This window comes from Brienomyrus brachyistius, chromosome 18, assembly GCF_023856365.1.
Source record: "Brienomyrus brachyistius isolate T26 chromosome 18, BBRACH_0.4, whole genome shotgun sequence".
Classification (NCBI taxonomy): Eukaryota; Metazoa; Chordata; class Actinopteri; order Osteoglossiformes; family Mormyridae; genus Brienomyrus; species Brienomyrus brachyistius.
Genome location: NC_064550.1, coordinates 3,030,978 through 3,051,110, shown reverse-complemented (window position 1 = coordinate 3,051,110; position 20,133 = coordinate 3,030,978). Strand labels below are relative to the sequence as shown.

Here is a 20,133-nt window from a genome sequence, read left to right as displayed (position 1 = left end):
AATTTTACAAAATATATACACAATCCTCTCTTTGAAGTGCCAAGTAGTATTCTCGACTATGAGTAACAAGTATATTTTTCAAACGTACATCGTAAGGCCTTGCATACACGATACATGCAATCGAAATCGGCTAAAAATAAGAACTTTATAATGGGTTTTATCCGAAAAAATAGCACCCCGTTTACCTGTACAGCACTTGTTCGGAGCAATATGGCGGACGCGTCTACGTTTCATGGCAACGGGCAAATGCTGCGTAACTTCCGGGCGTATAGCAGTTTCCTGAATCTGAATTGTGCGAATGTGTACGCGGATGTCAGTACAAAGTTTTACATTTTAAAATGCACAGACTGGAAAACGGGTTTTTGCAAAAAGCTGCTGCGGAGAAACTCGAAAAGTTTAATAAATTAAGAGGTAAAACACAGCCCTTCACTTTTCTCTTTTTTATTTGGCTAGTTAGATAAAAGGTGTGCTATTCACACAGATGTTAGTCGTGAATGACATTTAGGTGTAACTCATTTACGGCAATCTTGCAGGCTCTATTGCGATAAATATTTTATGTGGCCATTTCCTGAATGCACTTCAGAGAGATTTGTATTTGATATTTTTATAAAAGAACATGACACTCCGTTTTGTATTGAGTTCAGTTGTTGGTATACAACAGTTGTAACTTAAAAAGATAAACATAACTTATAGTCTATTCAAATAAACAAACAAACCCTTGCTGGCTTCGTCGAGATTGGAGTTGGCTGCTTATTCGCAGTGTAGTCGCCAGTTGTAGTTAACACTGCAGCATATCTTAATTGTCTCTGCGAGGAGATTCTGTTATATGGGTTACATTTTTACTGCTTCAGATTATCACGTCTAAAACAAGCGATAATAGAGTGGTCACATATCAGTATGATAGTGCAATGGTTAAAAACATAAGTAGATGTACTTTTTCCACAATAATTAAGGATAATTCCAGGGACAAAATAGAAAAAAAGAGCAGTTGCAATACATATTTAAACTCATAAAATGAACATTCGACGTAGCGTTCGTGTAGCGTCAGCATGTATTGTATTTGATGTCCGGGTATACTTCCGTACCCGTAGGCGCAATGGATTTTGGTAATTGCAGTCACCAAATTATTTTGATGCCCACTTCCGAGCTACATGTGTTGCGGGGTTTACAGGAAATTGCATTATTGCAGATAATTAACAAATTCAGGAGCAACAACAATACACTATACCTGACTAACCCAACTCCTTAACTAACCATAAAACAAAAGTGTGGAAAAACAATGGGAATGAAAACATTGTATTATAACACACAAAAGCTTTAGGGTCAAAAGGGATTTAATAGTTTTTGTGTTTATCAGCATGGTTAATTTATGAGGTACTGTTGTAAAATGTACTTATTTGAGAGTTCAATATTATGAATATTTTGTTATTCACTCGTTTTAAAGTTATAAGACAGTTTGTTTCATGTTCATATTTTTGGCTGTTTGAGTTTGACAGGTTGACATCATCATGTCCCTTAGTAAAACGCTGTTTAACTGAAACTACTGGTATCCGATAAATTTTTCGCCATATAATATTACAGCATCTGTTACTGGAGTCATCCCCTTAGATTTGTATCATGTTGAGGCAAAATTGTCATATCAATCAAGCCTTATTGGTCTTTTTCCTCTTTCGACAGAAAGCTGTGATGAAAACATTGTAAAATTGTCACTAATATACAGTGGTGGATGAATACAATGAAAATTGATGCTTGAAACAACAACTAGTAGCACAGATTTGCAATCTTTTTAAAAATAAAACGTTTTGAGAGATGGAAGTAGTGGAAAATCCCATTAGACCAAGGGCAAGTTGGCAGGGCAATGTGACTAATATGAAAAAAACAATAGATATTTTGTGAGTCACTAGCTTGGGTTGTTTTGCGCACTCATTACAGCTTGTATTACATGTGGAGCTGCTATTGCAGCGAAGTGTAAGTGTTGCTGTTGCAAGTGGAAGAAAAATTGTGGGGTATTTTAAGCATCCGGAACTCTTAATAAATACCAAACTTTGAGTTTATAAGCTAATTATTATCTAATTCATGTTTTTCATTCAAAATATTTAATGGAGGATTAAATTCCATTTTGAAAAAAAGCTGTATATTTTCCCAGATGGTTAAAGTCTTGTAAGAGTGAATAAGATATGAAGGTTGCTTGTGGGGTGAGTTGTTGGAACCTGTACTCTTCCTAAAAAAATATTGTGTAGTTGACTTGTATTCCATCTGTAGGCCATGAAGTACGAACAGGAGAATTTTGGGATATTGTTGTTATCACAGCCATTGATGAAGACCAGAAACTGGCATACGAAATGCAACTTTCCGAGAAACTCCGTAGAAGAGAACTTCCACTTGGTGTTCATTATCATGTGTTTGCTGATCCTCCTGGATATAAAATAGGTAGGTAGCTAATTCTGAATTAATCTCTAACTGTAAGTGCAGGCATTTAACTAGTCTGAGATTAATCAAATATTTTTATTGCTCTTCAGGCAATGGCGGTTCCACGCTATATGTCTTAGAAAACTTGGAAGATAAGTATGGGGAGAATCTGAGTAAGTTTAAGATAATGATTATACATGCAGGTATGTACAATTATTTATTTGTTTTGGATTTTTTTACTTTGCGAATGGAAGCAGGTTTGAAAAATGTTGTACCACGTCTACTCTGACCATTTACTTTTGCATCCCAGGAGGACTGAGTCAAAGACTTCCAAATGCCAGTACCCTAGGAAAAATCTTTACTGCCTTGCCACTTGGTGACCCAGTATACCAGATGCTTGAACTTAAGCTGTCAATGTACATAGACTTCCCCATTGACATGAAACCTGGGGTTTTGTTGACTTGTGCCGATGACATTGAACTTTACGACATCGCAAGCACAGAGAAGATAGTTTTTGATAAGCCTGGCTTTACTGCCTTGGCTCACCCTTCCCCCCTCTCCATCGGGACAACTCATGGGGTGTTTGTACTGGATCCCAGGGAAGAATCTGGAATTTCCCAGATGGAATACAGGTCCTGTTACCGTTTTCTCCATAAACCAAGCATTGAAGAAATGTACGAAAATGGCGCGGTGTGCAAGGGAACTGCTATGAATGTAACCAATTCTGAGTTTGTTTACACTGACAGCACATACTATATAGATTATGCAACGATGCAATGTCTGCTGCTTTTGCTCAAAGACATCAGGCCTATAATTTGTGAGATTGATGCCTATGGGGATTTCTTGCAGGCGTTGGGCCCTGGAGCCACATTAGCATATACCCACAACTCTAGCAATGTGACAACAGAAGAAAGCAATCTTTTAAAAGTCAGGCAAATGATATTTCAGAGGCTTCAAGGAAAGGCCCTTAATGTTATTGTTTTGAATCACTCTAAATTCTATCACATTGGCACTACTAGAGAATACCTTTTCCATTTGACACAAGATGATAACTTTAGGTCTGAACTTAATCTGGTTTCCAGTGCATTCAGCACATGCCCTAGTGTAATGCCAGACAATTGCATAATTCACAGTGTCCTTCATCCGAGCTGCATTATAGGTCCGGGGACAGTGATTGAGTACTCTAGGCTTGGTGCTAATGTGACAATAGGTAAAGGTGCAATCATCAGCGGGTGTGACGTCAGCAGTGATCTTCATGTACCTTCCGGTGTGTTCATGCATTCGCTGAGTGTGAATGTACATGGCACCACGAGCTTTGTGACATTTGCATTTGCAATAGAGGACAATATGAAACAGTGTGTGACCTCATTGACTGAAATCGATGAACTGCAGCTTTTCGGAAATAGTCTTGAGAAATGCCTTTATCACTGGAGCCTAAGGGTCGAAGACCTTAAATTTTCTGGTGACACGGGCAGGTTTGGTTTGTGGAATGCTAGCATTTTCCCACAATGCTCTGATCTGAGGCACTCATTCACATTGTCATTACAGATGATCTGTTCTCTGTATAGCAAGTCTACTTTTAGATTTCCCAAAGACATAAGACTGTTATCCATACAGGAGGTCTTAAAATACAAGAATTTGGCAGAAATGTTGAAGTTCAGACAGCATCTGTATGAAGAGATACAAGAAAATAAAAACATTCCCCTAAATATCTAGGATCAAAAGTTCGGTGTGAGTTGAATGTCTGCACAGTCATGCGTTAACAAGGGGGACATATTCGGAGAAACGCGATGTTACATGATTCTGTCATTGTGAGAGCATCGTAAAGAGTACTTATACACACCTATATGGTATAGCCTACTACAGACCTAGGCTATAGTAATCTTTTTTTTGTTTTTGGTAAAAAGAGTACAGTACACAAAATTTATAAACCAATAATATAGTTACTTTATCATTATCAAGTATTTTGTACTATGCATAATTGTATGTTCTGTACTTTTATACGACTGGCCCGTGAATGATGTATTGCACAATGATGTCACTAGGCGATTAGTGACCTAAAGATCTTTATGCAACACATGACTGTAATTGATTTAATTTCAGATCAGTTCGGTGTTTTAGAGATTTTTGAGTGTGACTACCATCATCAAATCTTTTTGTACAGGATTTAACCAAATTAGTGTGTTGATGGCATGGAACAGTTGGAACATTGCCAGTTATTATTGACATTATCAATTAGTTGTTGCAGCCCTTAATGTAGAAATGGGTAGGTAACTGGCTTCTCTAAATTGGCATATGTATTATTGTTTGTGTATGGCCATCATCACTATTGATGGGTGACCCTGCAACCCCGACCAGGACCGTTAGAAGATAGGGGGGTAGGTAAATGTTAAAATTTGCCCTTTTTTTCAACACAATACTACAAGGACTTTCACCATAAATTACCATATGTTTGCTGTATATATTAGTGCCAGTCTGATTTTTCATAGTTGTTTATGCTATTTAGAATACACTACTGAATTATTCAGTCTCTCATTCAAATGAAATGATATTGAATAAATTGCAATGAAATTGTAAATATAGTCATTCATGATTTACCTTTATAATATCATTTATACAGGCTTAATACAGGCCCTCGAAAATGTATTTTTGATATTGATTTAATTCATTTAAATCTTTACTACTAATAACTAATAACTCTTTTCTTCCTTATCAAATCATCATTTTCATTCATATGGTAATCAACTGAATTTTTCACAACTGGGATTAATGTGTAAAGATCACTCAAAGGAAAACGGACATGCTCAGTGTTTTTTATTTTTCAGTTGTAGCCAATATTTCCATTATCTGCTGACAATTCATTATGGCTTAAAATACTTTCTGTTTGAGTATGTCACTTTGCCAAACAAATAAGTAGCTGGACAAACATATATCTATTATTTGTAATCCCACAATGTCTGAAAACATTTGCAATGTGTGAATGTTTTTGCAAGGTATTATGTAATCATATTGTATTGGATGCCACTGAAGAGTGCATTCTTACAGCACTTTCTCAGAAAGATCTGGACTGTGATTGGTTCTGTTTTGGGTGAGTTTTCTCTATGACCCTTAGTGCCATAGTGTTCTATTTGTTTATTGCCATTCATGATTATTATTGTTGAAGTGTGTTTAGCTTAATCATTATGCTGTTTATAACTTGTGTTTTACCTTGGAGCTGGTTAAGGGCATTTTGTTCATCTGGGTAAGTTGGCCTGTTGCTCCCATAGAAAATGTAAGTTTTTAAGTTTTGATTGTTGCATGTCACAATACTGCCTTTTAAAACTGAATGACCAACAGTTGTGTGTTTGTGATATTGCCCCTGAGTCCTGCCTGTTGGTTAATAAAGCAAGAAAACCACTGTACCAGCCTTATCTGTCCTCCCATGTTATCCAGGCAACCAGAATGCTCAAGGAGTACATTACTTGAGACTCATACATATTTTTGCAGAATTTAGCAAATCTATATTGATTATTAAGGTATGAATTACATGCCCATGTGCTGTGATTCACTGAGAAAACACGATTCTCATCTTGTTTTAGCAGTGAGATGGGCCAGGAAATTTTGGAGACAAGGGAGTAGAAAACACAAAGACCATGAGATCGACCCACCCCCACTTGCTGAAATGTGTTGTCAGGGGTCTCCACCAACCTGCAATTTTTTTCCTTTTTGGATACAGTGGACCTTGTATTGTTGCTTTTGTTTTGATGGACTTCGGCACTCTGGAAAAATGCTTTGGGATCCCTGGTGTAGGCTGGTTTCCTTTCAGAGGCAAGATTTATGTAGAGAACAAGGGAAGATATTCAGAAGGGTGCTGGTAACTAAGGGGCTGCTGTCCGCAGTTCTGGGGAAGCACGTCTGTCTTCAAAGAGGCAGACGCAGATCCATCAGCACAGATAGCTGGGCAGCACTGTGCTGTTCCAGTTAGTGGTTCCTTGCCTTTACTTTTTAGGCCTTCACTGTTACACAAGAAAGATATCATGAAGGGAGCCTTCGGCCTGTCACTGACACAAGCAGCATAACCTTTGTCAACAGTATCATTCAGCTGCAATCCTAGATGCAAGAACGTAGGAACAGACCTACTGTCCAGCTCCATCACCAACCATGCTGATCCAGATCCTAGCCCTATGGAGTCTCGCCTTATCCAGATGATTATGTAATGCGTTAAGGCCATAGCCGCAGAGCAGGATCCTCTACTCATTTACTCCATACGCACATTTTCACAGGTCTGCATCCAAAGGAAGCCCACTTGCTATAAAATAAACCCTTCATAGCACAGTGGTTCCATCCTGCCACCAGGCACATGCTGTCAGCATGGTGCACGAGGGCCTCTGGAGCACCGTGAATAAGCAGCAGGGCGGAGGGGTATTTAAACATTGGTCAGAAACAGTCTCGCATACTTGTTAGCAGGATGATGGATTCCCTCACCCTCGAACAACTTACCACATGTCTCGTCAACTTTCAAAGAGTGCAATACAGTTCTACAACAGATACTTAATACTTTTATTTTGTAGATGGCACTTGGATGGTATTTCAAAAACCCATTTTGTTTCTCTTATTTCCATATGATCCTCTGTGAGAATAATGCTAGTTTTGTGGACAGAAAAAAGTCAATCGTTTTCTCCATCCATTAGATAGCCACTTATTCCGAGCAGCATTTTGGTGAGACTGGCATCTATCTCAGGAGGTGCCGGAACACCCTGGATGATATCCTGGCCCATTGCAGGGCGCACACACATACACTATATCCGTGGTACTCAACCCTACATAGGAACCACATTGACAAAAAAATACTTTTACAAGAGCCGCAATCCAAAAACATCCCTTTCCTCCCTGAAACTATTATGCATTTTAGAATAAGGATAATATATGGTTTTCAGGGATGCAACATCACAGAAAAGCATGATGTAATGTCTGTAATTTATTACCACTGCAACCACAAATTTCAATATTGCTGGCAGTGTTTCAACATTATCTTTATTAGATGATTTCCAAGTGCTCATCACAAAGTCCATAACAGCAACAGAAAACACATTGCTGTTTTTCACAGTCCATAACAGCATTACAGACATCATTGTTGATCATCACAGTCCATAACAGCATAACAGACAGCATTGCTGATCATCACAGCCCATAATAGAGAGCATTGCTGATCATCACAGCCCATATCGCAGAACTGTGACTGACAGCATTCATATGCATCACCATCACGTGCTGCATGCTGGGAAAGAATCAGTAATCACTGTGGATGCTGTGTTTGAGTTTATCCAATTTGTCAGAAAATCCTTTGACTTCATTGCACTTGGTGATGTGAGGCTCGCATGCAGCTGCTCAGCCATGGAAGCCCAGTCCATGAAGCTCCCACCGTTTTTGTCCTGGGGTTAAAGCCAGAGGAAATTTGAAACTGTAGTCAACAGAGCCAGAGCAGTTGGCCACTTTTATGCACTGTGCGGCTCCGCACTTGCCGCCCTCGCTCTGTTACTTTACATGGTCTGCCATGTGTTCCTAATGGCTGCAGCTAACTGCTCACTCCCAGTTAGGCCTACAGTGTGAGGTGTAGAGCTGGGTGGGGATTGGTGCCATTGGCTTTGCATGAGCTGAACTGTCAGTGCTGTCACTCTAACTTCACACTCCCTTGTGGATTGGAGTGCTGATGTTCAGGGACTCCCCATGTCTGCGTTCCCACCTGCCTCTCCCTCCTACTTATGCTGCTATAGCTATATCTGCTGGAGCTAAATATTGCACTCAGCTAACTGTTTGCCCTGTCTGTGGTCTCCTCTACTTTGGCTAATTGCAAATTTTATTTCCCCTACTCCTCCTGAGGTATGCTGTCCAGAGACGCCAAATTATCAAGATATTTTCTACCCCGCTGCCTGCAACACCTCCACTACCTGTGATGTCCTTCCATCCTGCTCGCCCTTCTGCCTGTGACGTTTCTCCTGAATGCCCTGCTGCTCTACCACTGTTTGTCCTGTCTTCCAAAGCAGCACCAGCACCTACTTGCCCCCAGCTTTGAGACTCAAATGTTAAAATTGGGACAGTTTGAATTAGAACTTTGCCATCTTGCCCATTTGACTTCCTCTGCTGGTCCTGGGAGGATGCCCACCCCCCCATTTCAGTCTGGTTCCTTCCAAGGTTTCTTCCTACTAGGGAGTTTTTCCTTGCCACTGTTGCCTCTGGCTTGCTCACTGGGGGCTTTGGGTGGGGATAAATGTAAAGTGATCTGAGATAATGTATTGTGACAATGTGCTATTCAAATAAATTGAATTGAATTGAAATTGAAAAGTGTCAAAACATTCCAGTTGAAATTTGGAGGTCTTATTCGTCTTGGACCAGGCGAATGTGACATGCATAGTACATGGCAGGCATGCCTCTGTAAGTAAACACTGAAATTAGCCTGGCTCAGTCTGGTTTTCTACCTGAAAAACAGCTGGAAACATGGCATTTTGAGCATTTCAGTATTCCTTACATGGGCATGCCTACTGTGTACTATGCATTTCACTCTTCATAGAAGCTAACTTCGTCTTCGTGAACTCAGGTTTGTACAGAACTGAAATTATGCTGGTATGAAATGTTGCTTCTTCAAAGCTTAATAAAAGTTTAATAAAGATCTGTGGATAATACTCCAGATATTGGCAGATAGTTGAAAAAAAAATGTTGCAGCCGACTTGATGTCTGTGAACGTCATGGTTACATTTAGTAATTATTTAACACACAAAGAACAGACGAAAATAGAAGTGAAAATAGAATTCAAATAAATATGCCTCAACTCATTCGGACAGAAAAACTACAATGCCCAACATTTTGTTCGACTTCCGGAATTTGCGAAACGTCACAGCTTTCAGTTTCTTGGTGAACGAAACATATCGCTTGGTAAGTTTCTTAATTTAATATTTGTGTAACTTTAATGAAATAATTATTTTGTAAAACCAGCATATTTTGAATGACTGAAAACTGGGATGTAGAGCGCGTTTTTGGTCGGATTTAACTGTTAGCTTTTTATAACAGGAAGCTCGTCAATTTGTGCATTTTATTCGCACATCAAATAAGCTCCGTGGTACAGGGGAGTTACTGTGTCTGGTACCTCTGATGTTTATTAATATTTTACAGTATGCGCTATGAAATTATGGATTTTCGGATGAATTCACTAACGGGGCTGCCGCATCTGGCGTCATACTCATGTTTTCAGACTCTCACGCTACTGAGTTTCTCAATGAGGCTGACTTAAGGACTGACATGGTCCTTAATTCTGAAATATGGAATTTGTTCCGTTTGAATGACTCTGTTGTTGAGTTACTCCTGTGTTTTGTATCATTGTCGTGTTACATGGCGAAGTTTCTCTGCCACTTTTTCGGTCACAGATGGACGTCCTGACCTTCTACTGTGGCGTTTTATATATATAACTTGGAATTCGCTTGTCTCTTAAATGACAGGAGAGACTATACTCACTGCAGAACATGGAACTGTCCAGTGATGATGCAGAAAGGCCACATTTGGAGGAGAAAGAAATTCAGGTAAAGAACTATAGAACTGATATGCTTCAATGAAAGGACCCAGATTATCAGTGTTGTGTGTGTATTTGGAAAATAACTATATATATGCTCTGTCACAAATTATATAATATGTACAAAATCTAGTGTGCTTAATAAAAGAATGTATTTAGATTTCTCTGTGTTTTTTATTTTGTAACGCATAGTTCATATTAGTTGTCGTTCCGTAGACAGAACTATGGACAGCAGAAAATGCAGCAAACACTGAACCAGATTGGGAGTCCCAGATGGTAAGATGCATGTGCTTTTGAATTGCAACAGTATTTTTACATGGTCCAGTTGGGACATAAAATATTTTAATTACAAGCCGCTTGTCATTTTGGATGGTGTTCATGCTGTGATGGAAATCACATGTGAGGTGAGACTCAGTAAGCCTTTAAAAACCGTCATTTTACTGACATTCTCAACATTAACTTGTTCTTTGAATGGCAATGGCATATCAGTCCTAATCAGATATTAAATGTTCGCTCGTTTGCTGTACAGTTAATTTAATGCAGTATTACATAGTTTTTAATGTTTACTGGTGATCTGACTTTTTGGGTTGCAAATATCAGTTGTGATAATTGTCTAATTTTATCAATATATTTCATTAGTCTTAAAGGCTTCCCAAAAACAATGAAGAAATCAATTATAATTTCTACATACTACAAGTAGTTTTTAATAGTGTATGATACTGAAGGAATTTCTGTAGGATTTGCTTACTGAAGTATGGTTTGTGATGGATGGTGACACCAAGTTTTTGTAGATCACCCCACAGTTTCCCAATGGGACTGACCTCAGGACTCTGACGTGGTCATTCTGAAATATGGAATATGTTCCGTTTGAATGACTCTGTTGTTGAGTTACTCCTGTGTTTTGTATTATTGTCGTGTTACATGGCCAAGTCTCTCTGCCACTTTTTCGGTCACAGGTGGACGTCCTGACCTTCTACTGTGGTGTTTTATGATATAACTTGGAATTCGCTTGTCTCTTAAATGACAGGAGAGACTATACTCACTGCAGAACATGGAACTGTCCAGTGATGATGCAGAAAAGCTACATTTGGAGGAGAAAGAAATTCAGGTAAAGAACTATAGAACTGATATGCTTCAATGAAAGGACCCAGATTATCAGTGTTGTGTGTGTATTTGGAAAATAACTATATATATGCTCTGTCACAAATTATATAATATGTACAAAATATAGTGTGCTTAATAAAAGAATGTATTTAGATTTCTCTGTGTTTTTTTATTTTGTAACGCATAGTTCATATTAGTTGTCGTTCCATAGACAGAACTATGGACAGCAGAAAATGCAGCAAACACTGAACCAGATTGGGAGTCCCAGATGGTAAGATGCATGTGCTTTTGAATTGCAACAGTATTTTTACATGGTCCAGTTGGGACATAAAATATTTTAATTACAAGCCGCTTGTCATTTTGGATGGTGTTCATGCTGTGATGGAAATCACATGTGAGGTGAGAATCAGCAAGCCTTTAAAAACCGTCATTTTAAAGTGAACTTCAAGGGCACTGGCATATCAGTCCTAATCAGATATTAAGTCTTTGCTTGTTTTGCTGTACAGTTAATTAAATGCAGTATTACATTGTTTCTAATGTTTACTGATGATCTCACTTTTTGGCTTTGTGCATGATGGTTTATCATTGTCTCTTTACACCTTCAGAGCTGTGTGGCTGATTCCTGCTCTTGAATCTATATGTTTGCAGTTATTGGGCACTTTGGTTTATCCCTGCAGCATGCGGATAGGTCAGCTGGGTGTCTCTAAATTGCCCATAGCTGCGGCGGATGCCAGTCCATAATTAGCAATAACGAAAAACTACACTCCCGAGATGTTTGCCACCATTTTCTTGTCACTGATTGCTGCTGCAGTGAACAGCTGGGGGAAATAGCTGGAAACTGGGACATTGATTTACACAGGCTTCTTATTCACAAAGAGTAAATAATGAAAAGATTTAAATATTGCATGGTTTGAAATTCAGAATAACATGTCTGGGTGTTGAGCATTTTTTTTTAAATAACTTCTGGCTATTTGTTGTTGCTGAGACCATTAAAAGCTAAATGTTTTGCAATTTTGGGTTTGGGCTGTTTTTTTTTTGCCCAGGAGTGTATATGGTAGGAAATAACTGCTTTGGATACAGCTGCAGACTCGAACAAGAGACGGGAAAAGGGAAAAAAACAGTAGTGAAGTAACTTCTGTGTTACCTGACATTTTGACAAATCCTGTATCATTACCGTAAGTTACAATTTGCTTTATGTTTGAAAATCCCAGTTGCTAACACTGGGAGAAGATGTTAAAATAGTTGTCTAGATGTCTTTGTTTATCTCTGTGTGGTAATACAGAGTTCCTTGGAGAACTCCAGTGCACAGCTGACCCTGCAGTATGAGGAGCTGCAGAAAAAGCAGGAGGAGGACCGGGATCAAGATGGAAAACAGATTCAGCTTCTGGAGCAGAAGAGGGATGATGCCATTCGACAGCATAAGGTCAGTCTTCAGAGCTGCAGTTGGAGTCACTTTAGCAATTGAAGTCTTGGTGAAGGTTGAATAATTGTGCAATTGTACACAGATGTGGAGACTTAAGGTCCTGGCAGTAAAAATCCAACCCATGATTTGGTATATTTACCAAAATACATTTCATCGAATTTTATAAAATTTTATTAAAAATGCAGGGGGTCTCTTTAATTAATATCACATGAAGTGTTGCCATGCAAATGTTACTTGATAATTAGCTGGTTTTATCAATATATACCATTATTCTTAAAAACAGAAGAAATTGATTATAATTTCTAAATATTACAATTGTGTTTTTCATTTTGTATGTTACTTAACTGATTTCTATAGGATCTGCCTGCTGAAGTATGGTTTGTGATGCATGGTGGCCCCCAGTTTTTCTAAATGTAACTAAATTGGGACAGGCCTTGTTAGAAAAGATGGAGTCCCTGCGAGTAAAGCTTCAGCTCAACTGTTACAAGACGACTCGCAAGAACTTTGCTGTGAAAAAGGTGGAGCTGGCTGGAGAGCGGGATCGATTGAAGGAGGAAACCAGCAGGTTTGGGGGCTTTAGGAGGAGGGGTGACGAAGGGTTAGGGTAGGTGTGTGGTAATGGGGAAAGAAAATGGCCGAATTTGAAAAAAGCGAGCATACAGTCGTCAGAGTAGTGTCATCATGCGTTAAGTGAGTGTACATATTATATTTTGAGGCTGTTTGAATGATGTGGGATTAAAGTAACTGTTTATGTGTCACGCTAAAGCAAGTTTGTCTGCCCTGGTAGACTTGGAAAGGAACTGGAGGAGGTGGACAGAAATCTAAGATCGCTAATAGAAGAACAAGGGGAAGAAAAGTAAGACTAGAACATGTCTTATGTGTTATAGTGTGTCAACAATGACAATCACTTTCACTTTGACTTTAATCAGAAATTCTATATAAATAACTAGGTATAGTTATTTAGAAATAGAAATTACCAAGCTATTAAGTTATTCATAAAGTAAACAGAACATTATGGATGCTTACCTAATATTACATTGTGCCCCCCATTTCCCCTTGGAACAGTATCAGTTTTTTTTGGTGCAGGATGTCAGAAAGATTCATTTGCAATGCAGCTATATTCTTGCTTTAATGCTTCCCATAGTTGAGTTGAGGTCGCTTGTGGTAAATAGCTATTCTGAATAGCCTTTCTGAATAGCCTTTCTGAATAGCCTTTTCCAACTCATCCTGTAAATATTCAAAAACTGCCTCTGAATTAAAATGAATTCATCTTCATGTTTGCTGAATATGTAGAATGTTTTTGAAACTTTGAGATAGAATTGTACTGTTAATATATTAGCTAACATGTTCTTATAGTCTGTTTAATTACTGTGATATCTTTTTACTTCATATGCAGAAAACACGATGCAGTTTTCGCTTTATATTTTTATCAGCAGTAGCTAGTGTGCATTGCGTATGTGGTAACAGAGAGGACTTTGACAGCACAGAACCTTTGGAGGCTATGAATAGTAAATAGTTGTAATTCAGAGCACTGATGCCAGTATTGTTAGGAGATGGAGATGCTTCTTTGTCACTGAGTTAGCAATAAATGACTCAGAAATTCTGAAAATCATCTTTTGTCCAGTTCATCTTACAGTTCGTAAAAACTGGACAGTTCTGATTACCTGGTCATTTGAGACAGAATTAAAAATTCTCAAGGATCCATTGCCAATCATCATTCGATCATATTTAACAGCACCTGACATGTTTGCTCTTTCTTGCAATGCCTTATCATAGTCATTTCTAAACACATTGTTGTACTTGATATCAGGGCTTCACCTTTAGTTAAATGCAGAGCTGTGTTCTCTCTGCATGCAGACTGCAGCAGTTATCTGCAGCTGGTGTTTTTTTTTCTATTTGTGGGGGGGGAGAGTATTCAGGAACACCTTGGGAAGGACCTAGTCCTTACTTATGCTGATACACACTGAAATGCTTTTATCGCTCAGTATATATCAGAATGAGAACTCTTATTAACCCGGTGGACCTACATACAACCTGGGTCCAAGTCTCCGCTTACATAAGTGTGGAGTTTGCGTGTTCTTCCCGTGTCATTGTGGGTTACTTCCCGGTATTCCTGTTTCCTCCAGAGTCCAAAAACATGCTGAGGCTGATTGGAGTCACCACATTGCCCATATATGTATGTGTGTGTGTGTGTGTGTGTGTGTGTGTGTGTGTGTGTGTGTGTGTGTGTGTATGTGTGAGTGAGTGAATGGTGTGTGAGTGTGTCCTGTGATGGGTTGGTGCCCCATCCTGGGTTGTTTCCTACCTTGTGCCATAGGTTCCAGACCCCCCATGACTCTGAATAGGATGGCTGGTTTCAGAAAATGGATGGATGGACATGCATACATACTGCACAGTACATAACTACATAAAAGGCCAAAACAAACAATACATAGAAATAGGTAGTATTGCAGATGTGTCCGGAGTGATTTACTGCCTGTACGTGGAATCGATACAAGTGATTAATAAGACAATAAATTTGTATGTATAACAATAGTCCAATCTTACTCCCTTAACGATTAAATGGGCCTGTCAAATGGAAGTATGGAATGTGCCCCGATATTTTATATTATGTGTTAATTAATGCATTCCATGCATGTTCAGGTGTGTATAGAACCACATTACTTCATTGTGACCATTGTTGTCTGATCCTGAACAGAAAGACAGTGCAGCGTGAGTTACAGGATCTGCAAGAAACGATGAATAGAATTACAAAGGAATATGAAAAAGATCGAAAAATTGCTCAGAGAGATGAGGTAAGGACTCTCTCTCTCTGCATCACAAGCTCATTGTGTTGAAGGCATGCTGTTTGTTGAAAGTATTTTTTTGTTTTACATTTAATTATCAATTACTAAGTCAATAGTCGACACATTCACATTCTGGGGGGTTAGGGGCACAGGCCCTGTGCGATCTGGAAGAAACATGTAAAATGTTTCGGGAGTGAAGCAAAAGGAGATGAGGAGCATGAGATATCACGTGAGAGGCTGACGTAAACGTTTGGCGTCCTCTGAACCAGCTCGCTACATATTTGATGCATTTATGAATCACCAAACGTTTTGTTTGTGATCGGCTGGCCTTCATTCACCGTCTGCATTTTTCAGAAAACAACCTTAATGGACAAAGTTGCAATGCAGAAGGGTTGACTGTGATTATTTGTGTTGGTGAAGCTTAAAAGTTGTGTTTTTGGCTATTTGCGGATAAATTGCTTCTGTGTAGGAAACCAGCCTGAATATGCAGAAAGAGTTGCTCACATCCCAGGTGAAAGACTGGCTGTCTGATGCTGAGCAATATCTCAGCGCAATCCGGTAGGGGAACTGCCTTTTTTTTTTACGTGGACTAATATATGAAAAGCAAATAAATAAGGCTGGATTTACTCCTGTCTTGGGTGTCACCTGCCTCATGCTCTGTGATTCCTGCACTAGGCTTATGCTGTCCCTTTGTCCGGTCCTTTCACATGACCCGACCTGTCTGTCAGTCTGAATGGGTGATTGTATGAACACTATGCGTAGTACGAATGAATACATTCCAGGTGTATAAATGCGTGAGCTAATGTTTTACTCCATTTACGACCATTTGAATGAATTCTTTTACTTATTTCACCTTTGGTGTTCATAGGTCAGATGTATCCCAAGAAAGCATGCAGCAAAGGCAAGGATGGGAAAGCACCATAGAGGCTGTCCGTGACAGCTTAGATACCTTGCAGGTAATGTTTAGATACATGGAGTGACTTTGCGTAGTCATTGTATCCGTGTGCTACTGAGCTCTTTGCCCTTTGTGTTTCTGCTTATACAGCATCGGTTCACTGAGTATCTACACTTGGTCCAGCGAGGCCAGCATCTGGACAGCCTGCCCCCAATCACTGCTCCCTCCCTGCCTCCCGTTCCCCCTGTAAGTGACATTTCTCTGCACTTTGCTCTAAAGCAATTCCCTGCATAGGTTTTATCATCAGTTTTCAGGATACTTCAATGGAAGAGTCAATCTATAGTTAAATTAAGTGATATTTTTTTCAGGAATATGTCATTGTCATTGCTTCGCATTTCTTATGGCTTTTGAAATTACCCACGACAATCTTAATTATGAATGTATAAATATTATTAATCTATTTATAAATGTCCTTTCTCGCAGATTGACTTAATTACTGGACCAAGGGCATCTCGCCAACCAACACATACGCCGTCCCACAGTCAATCACTTCCTGCCCACCCCCCCCCAGCTGCCGCCCCATCTGATCACACGCGGCCGAGCCCCCAGCTTGGAAGCTTGGCCTATCAGCCCGTGCCCTCCTCAAGCTCGCACGCCACACCGTTAAGCAAGACTAACTCTGTTTCCAAAACCGCGTCGTCCCCCAAGCACGTTCGCACGGCACCACCCACATCAGCAGCGGCTCCCACATCAGCAGCGGCCCCCACAGACAGCGCCCAGCCTGTAGCTAAGCTGGAAAAGCTCCTGGAAAACCTGGGAGCCCAGTTCTCTCAATGCAGCAGGTGCTGCTCATATTTTTAAAGACTTGTGTTCTGCTCTTTATCAGTAAATGTCAATGTTTGTGTTGTCCTCAAATATTTTATTTATGCTTTTAAGCATCAGGTTTTTAAAAATACTTAGAATTTTAGTATTTTGTATGTTTGAGTATGTCTTTTTTTACTGCATTCTGAACAGTGACCTAACCCTTGTTTCTCACCCTCTGTCAGGGGGCAGCTGATGTCCGTGCTGCAGGACATTAAGACTTCTCGGGGCACACTGGCAGGGCTCTCGGTTGAAGAGCTGAACCAACTCGTGGCGCAGAGATTAATGCAAAGTGATAAACCGGTGAGAGACAGAGAACTACACGTTTGACGCATCTGTGTTTGCTTTCAGACATCATCCACGTACGATTATACACTATGCCTGTATTCACAAGGCTTCTTATAGCATTCTACTCCAAGGTGGTTCTTTTTCACTTTTTATCAGCCTGTGATTCTAATCAGGCCATCACAATGAATGCAAATTTTCCACATATTCTTTGCAGGGGCCAGCTGCATTCATCCAACTGAGGCCAACACGGGTACAGTGTAACACACGTGTTCTTACTGTCTGACTTTTGAGGCAGTGCCATGATATGAGATGTTGTACTTGCCCAAGTAAAGAGCAAGATGGTTGGTTTACATTGAGGAATTTCGATGTATTTCGCCGAAATTTTGAAGGAGTTCTTTCCCATTTAATGTTTATAGACTGCGTCTCCAGTTGGACCCAAGCTTTGTTTGATGTGCCAAAACCAAGTAGATGCTGGAACTCAGCACCTTATGAGCTGCTCTCACATCGTACACAAGGAGGTGAGCATTACTGTTGCCGTCATTTCTGGTCTACAGCAGAGGTCACGTAAGAACAGTGCTTATACTCCTGAGTTCACATGCACCTTTAACGCTGTTCTCATGTTTATTCATTATGAGATTCTGAGCTGAATCGAGCTGAATAATGTCTGACTTCTAGGTTATGTAGAGTTTGCATGTGCTTACGAATGCTTTGGTTTAATGGCAAAGTCCGAAACCTACTGAGAGGACAGGCAAGGTGGCTAGTTGGGTTGCACTGTGCCATCGCAATGCTGTGTGGCTTAGGACTCTTTGCCTGTTTGGAATGTTGCCATTTCGAATCACAATCACGCTGTAATATAAGTACATAGAACTAAATAAAAATTATTTGCTGTTTAATTTCAGTGTATCAGTGTTTGGCTGCAGTCCAGCAGGAACAATGTCTGCCCCTTCTGTCCATCAAAATGACCAAAGTACAAGATCCCGATGGAGGAATTAGAGAAGATGGCGATATCTAAACTCTTTCTTCATTTCAGCTTATACTCAGATAATCTTATTGTTTTGTAAAACTAAAAACAATGGAAATCTACTTACCGTCAACACCTTGTTGGTATAGTTTTGTATGGGTTAAAGATTAATGCAAGAAGAATGACCCCTGTTTGAGATGGAGGTATCTATAATTTTTCACCTTTATTTATAAATTCTGCAGAAGTAGAGTAAGAACTTAATGCCAAAAGTCATATAACAACTAAATACTTCAAATCCCTCTGCAGTTTACAAATATATACTTTAAAAGGATAGTTGGCATGTCCTAACTCTACTGAATCTACAGTTATTCAAACAGTAAGCATTATTATTATTATTAATAACAATAATAATAATAAGTTACTAATTGGTGATGTGGATGGCATACTGGAAAATGGGTAGATATTATTGTGGGGAGGTCTTAATGTATGTACACCATTTAAATATTTGATTGCTGAGGCAAAGGGAAATTGTGATTCTTTTGTATTTGCTTTATTGCCTGTGAAATAAAGCAGACAGACAGCCACGTCCTGACCTGCACTGCCGCTTAATGTGCTGAATGTGTTCTGTCTGTAAATGTATACTTACACTATATTGGCAAAAGTTTTGGGATACCTGCCTTTACACACGCATGAACTTTAATGACATCCATCCATCCATTTTCCAAACCGCTTATCCTACTGGGTTGCGGGGGTTCCGGAGCCTATCCCGGAAGCTATGGGCACGAGGCAGGGAACAACCCAGGATGGGGGGGCCAGCCCATGGCAGGGCACACTCACACACCATTCACTCACACATGCACACCTACGGGCAATTTAGCAACTCCAATTAGCCTCAGCATGTTTTTGGACTGTGGGGGGAAACCGGAGTACCCGGAGGAAACCCCACGACGACATGGGGAGAACATGCAAACTCCACACACCTGTGATCCAGGCGGAGACTTTAATGACATCCCATTCTTAATTCATAGGCTTTAATATGGAGTTGACCCATCCTTTGCAGTTCTAACAGTTCTTCAACTCTTCTGGGAAGGCTGTCCACAAGGTTTAGGAGTGTGTTTATGGGAATTTTTCATCATTCTTCCAGAAGAACATTTGTGAGGTCAGACACTGATGTTGGACGCGAAGGCTTGGCTCACAGTCTCTGCTCTAATCCATCCCAAAGGTGTTCTGTCAGGTCGAGGTCTGGGCTCTGTGCAGGCCAGTCAAGTTCCTCCACACCAGACTCTTTCATCCATGTCCTTATGGACCTTGCTTTGGGCACTGGTGCGCAGTCATATTGGAACAGGAAGGGGCCATCCTTAAACTGTTCCTACAAAGTTGGAAGCATGAAATTGTCAAATGCTGCAGCACTAAGAGTTCCTTTCACTGGAACTAAGGGGCCAAGCCCAACCCCTGAAAAACAACCCCACACCATAATCCCCAAAACTTCACCAAACTTCACACTTGGCACAATGCAGCCAAGCAAGGACCCTTTTGGTAACCGGTAAACCCAGACTCGTCCATTGGATTGCGTGATTCCTCACTCCAGAGAATGTCTCCAAGAGTCCATTTGCATCATCCGTCGCTTGGCATTGCATTTGGTGATGTAAAGCTCGGGTACAGCTGCTCCGTGATGGAAACGCATTCCATGAAGTTCTCTATTCACTGTTCTTGAGCTAATCTGAAGGCCACATGAAATTTAGAGGTTTGTAGCTGTTGACTCTTCAGACAGGTGGCAACTTCTGCACAATGTGCGCCTCAGCATGCGTTGTCCTCACTGTAATTTTACATGGCCTACAACTTTGTGGCTAAGTTGCTGTTGTTTCC

At 40.0% G+C, this 20,133-nt stretch overlaps 2 protein-coding genes across 4 annotated transcripts; both read left to right on the top strand.

Annotated features, from left to right (window-relative positions):
* Positions 1–260: 260 nt before the first annotated feature.
* Positions 261–5,810, top strand: fpgt (fucose-1-phosphate guanylyltransferase). The gene is made up of 4 exons (XM_048983830.1): positions 261–411; positions 2,263–2,430; positions 2,520–2,612; positions 2,720–5,810. Exons 1-4 carry the CDS (start codon positions 339–341, stop codon positions 4,123–4,125), a joined length of 1,740 nt encoding a protein of 579 aa, XP_048839787.1. The 5' UTR covers positions 261–338; the 3' UTR covers positions 4,126–5,810.
* A 3,412-nt stretch (positions 5,811–9,222) lies between these two features.
* rnf214 (ring finger protein 214) lies at positions 9,223–18,865 on the top strand. Of its 3 annotated transcripts, XM_048983826.1 has the most exons (17): positions 9,223–9,318; positions 9,879–9,959; positions 10,166–10,225; positions 10,977–11,057; positions 11,265–11,324; positions 12,336–12,476; positions 12,908–13,041; positions 13,264–13,332; positions 15,175–15,271; positions 15,732–15,820; positions 16,131–16,218; positions 16,308–16,403; positions 16,641–16,999; positions 17,204–17,321; positions 17,521–17,556; positions 17,723–17,824; positions 18,206–18,865. In XM_048983826.1, the coding sequence occupies exons 1-17, from the start codon at positions 9,238–9,240 to the stop codon at positions 18,266–18,268; spliced, it is 1,755 nt and encodes a 584-aa protein (XP_048839783.1). In that variant the 5' UTR covers positions 9,223–9,237; the 3' UTR covers positions 18,269–18,865. The 3 variants fall into 3 exon arrangements, with proteins under 3 accessions (XP_048839783.1, XP_048839785.1, XP_048839784.1); XM_048983828.1 differs by lacking the exons at positions 10,166–10,225; positions 10,977–11,057; XM_048983827.1 differs by lacking the exons at positions 10,977–11,057; positions 11,265–11,324.
* Positions 18,866–20,133: the final 1,268 nt, after the last annotated feature.

Excerpts from the sequence above, each read along its gene's own strand:
- fpgt (XM_048983830.1), top strand. The coding sequence starts at position 339 with ATGCACAGACTGGAAAACGGGTTTTTGCAAAAAGCTGCTGCGGAGAAA. Across the intron at positions 412-2,262 it reads AAAGTTTAATAAATTAAGAG|GCCATGAAGTACGAACAGGA; the intron begins GTAAAACACAGC and ends TTCCATCTGTAG. Across the intron at positions 2,613-2,719 it reads GATAATGATTATACATGCAG|GAGGACTGAGTCAAAGACTT; the intron begins GTATGTACAATT and ends TTTGCATCCCAG.
- rnf214 (XM_048983826.1), top strand. The coding sequence starts at position 9,238 with ATGCCCAACATTTTGTTCGACTTCCGGAATTTGCGAAACGTCACAGCT. Across the intron at positions 15,821-16,130 it reads CAATATCTCAGCGCAATCCG|GTCAGATGTATCCCAAGAAA; the intron begins GTAGGGGAACTG and ends TGGTGTTCATAG. Across the intron at positions 17,825-18,205 it reads CTCACATCGTACACAAGGAG|TGTATCAGTGTTTGGCTGCA; the intron begins GTGAGCATTACT and ends GTTTAATTTCAG.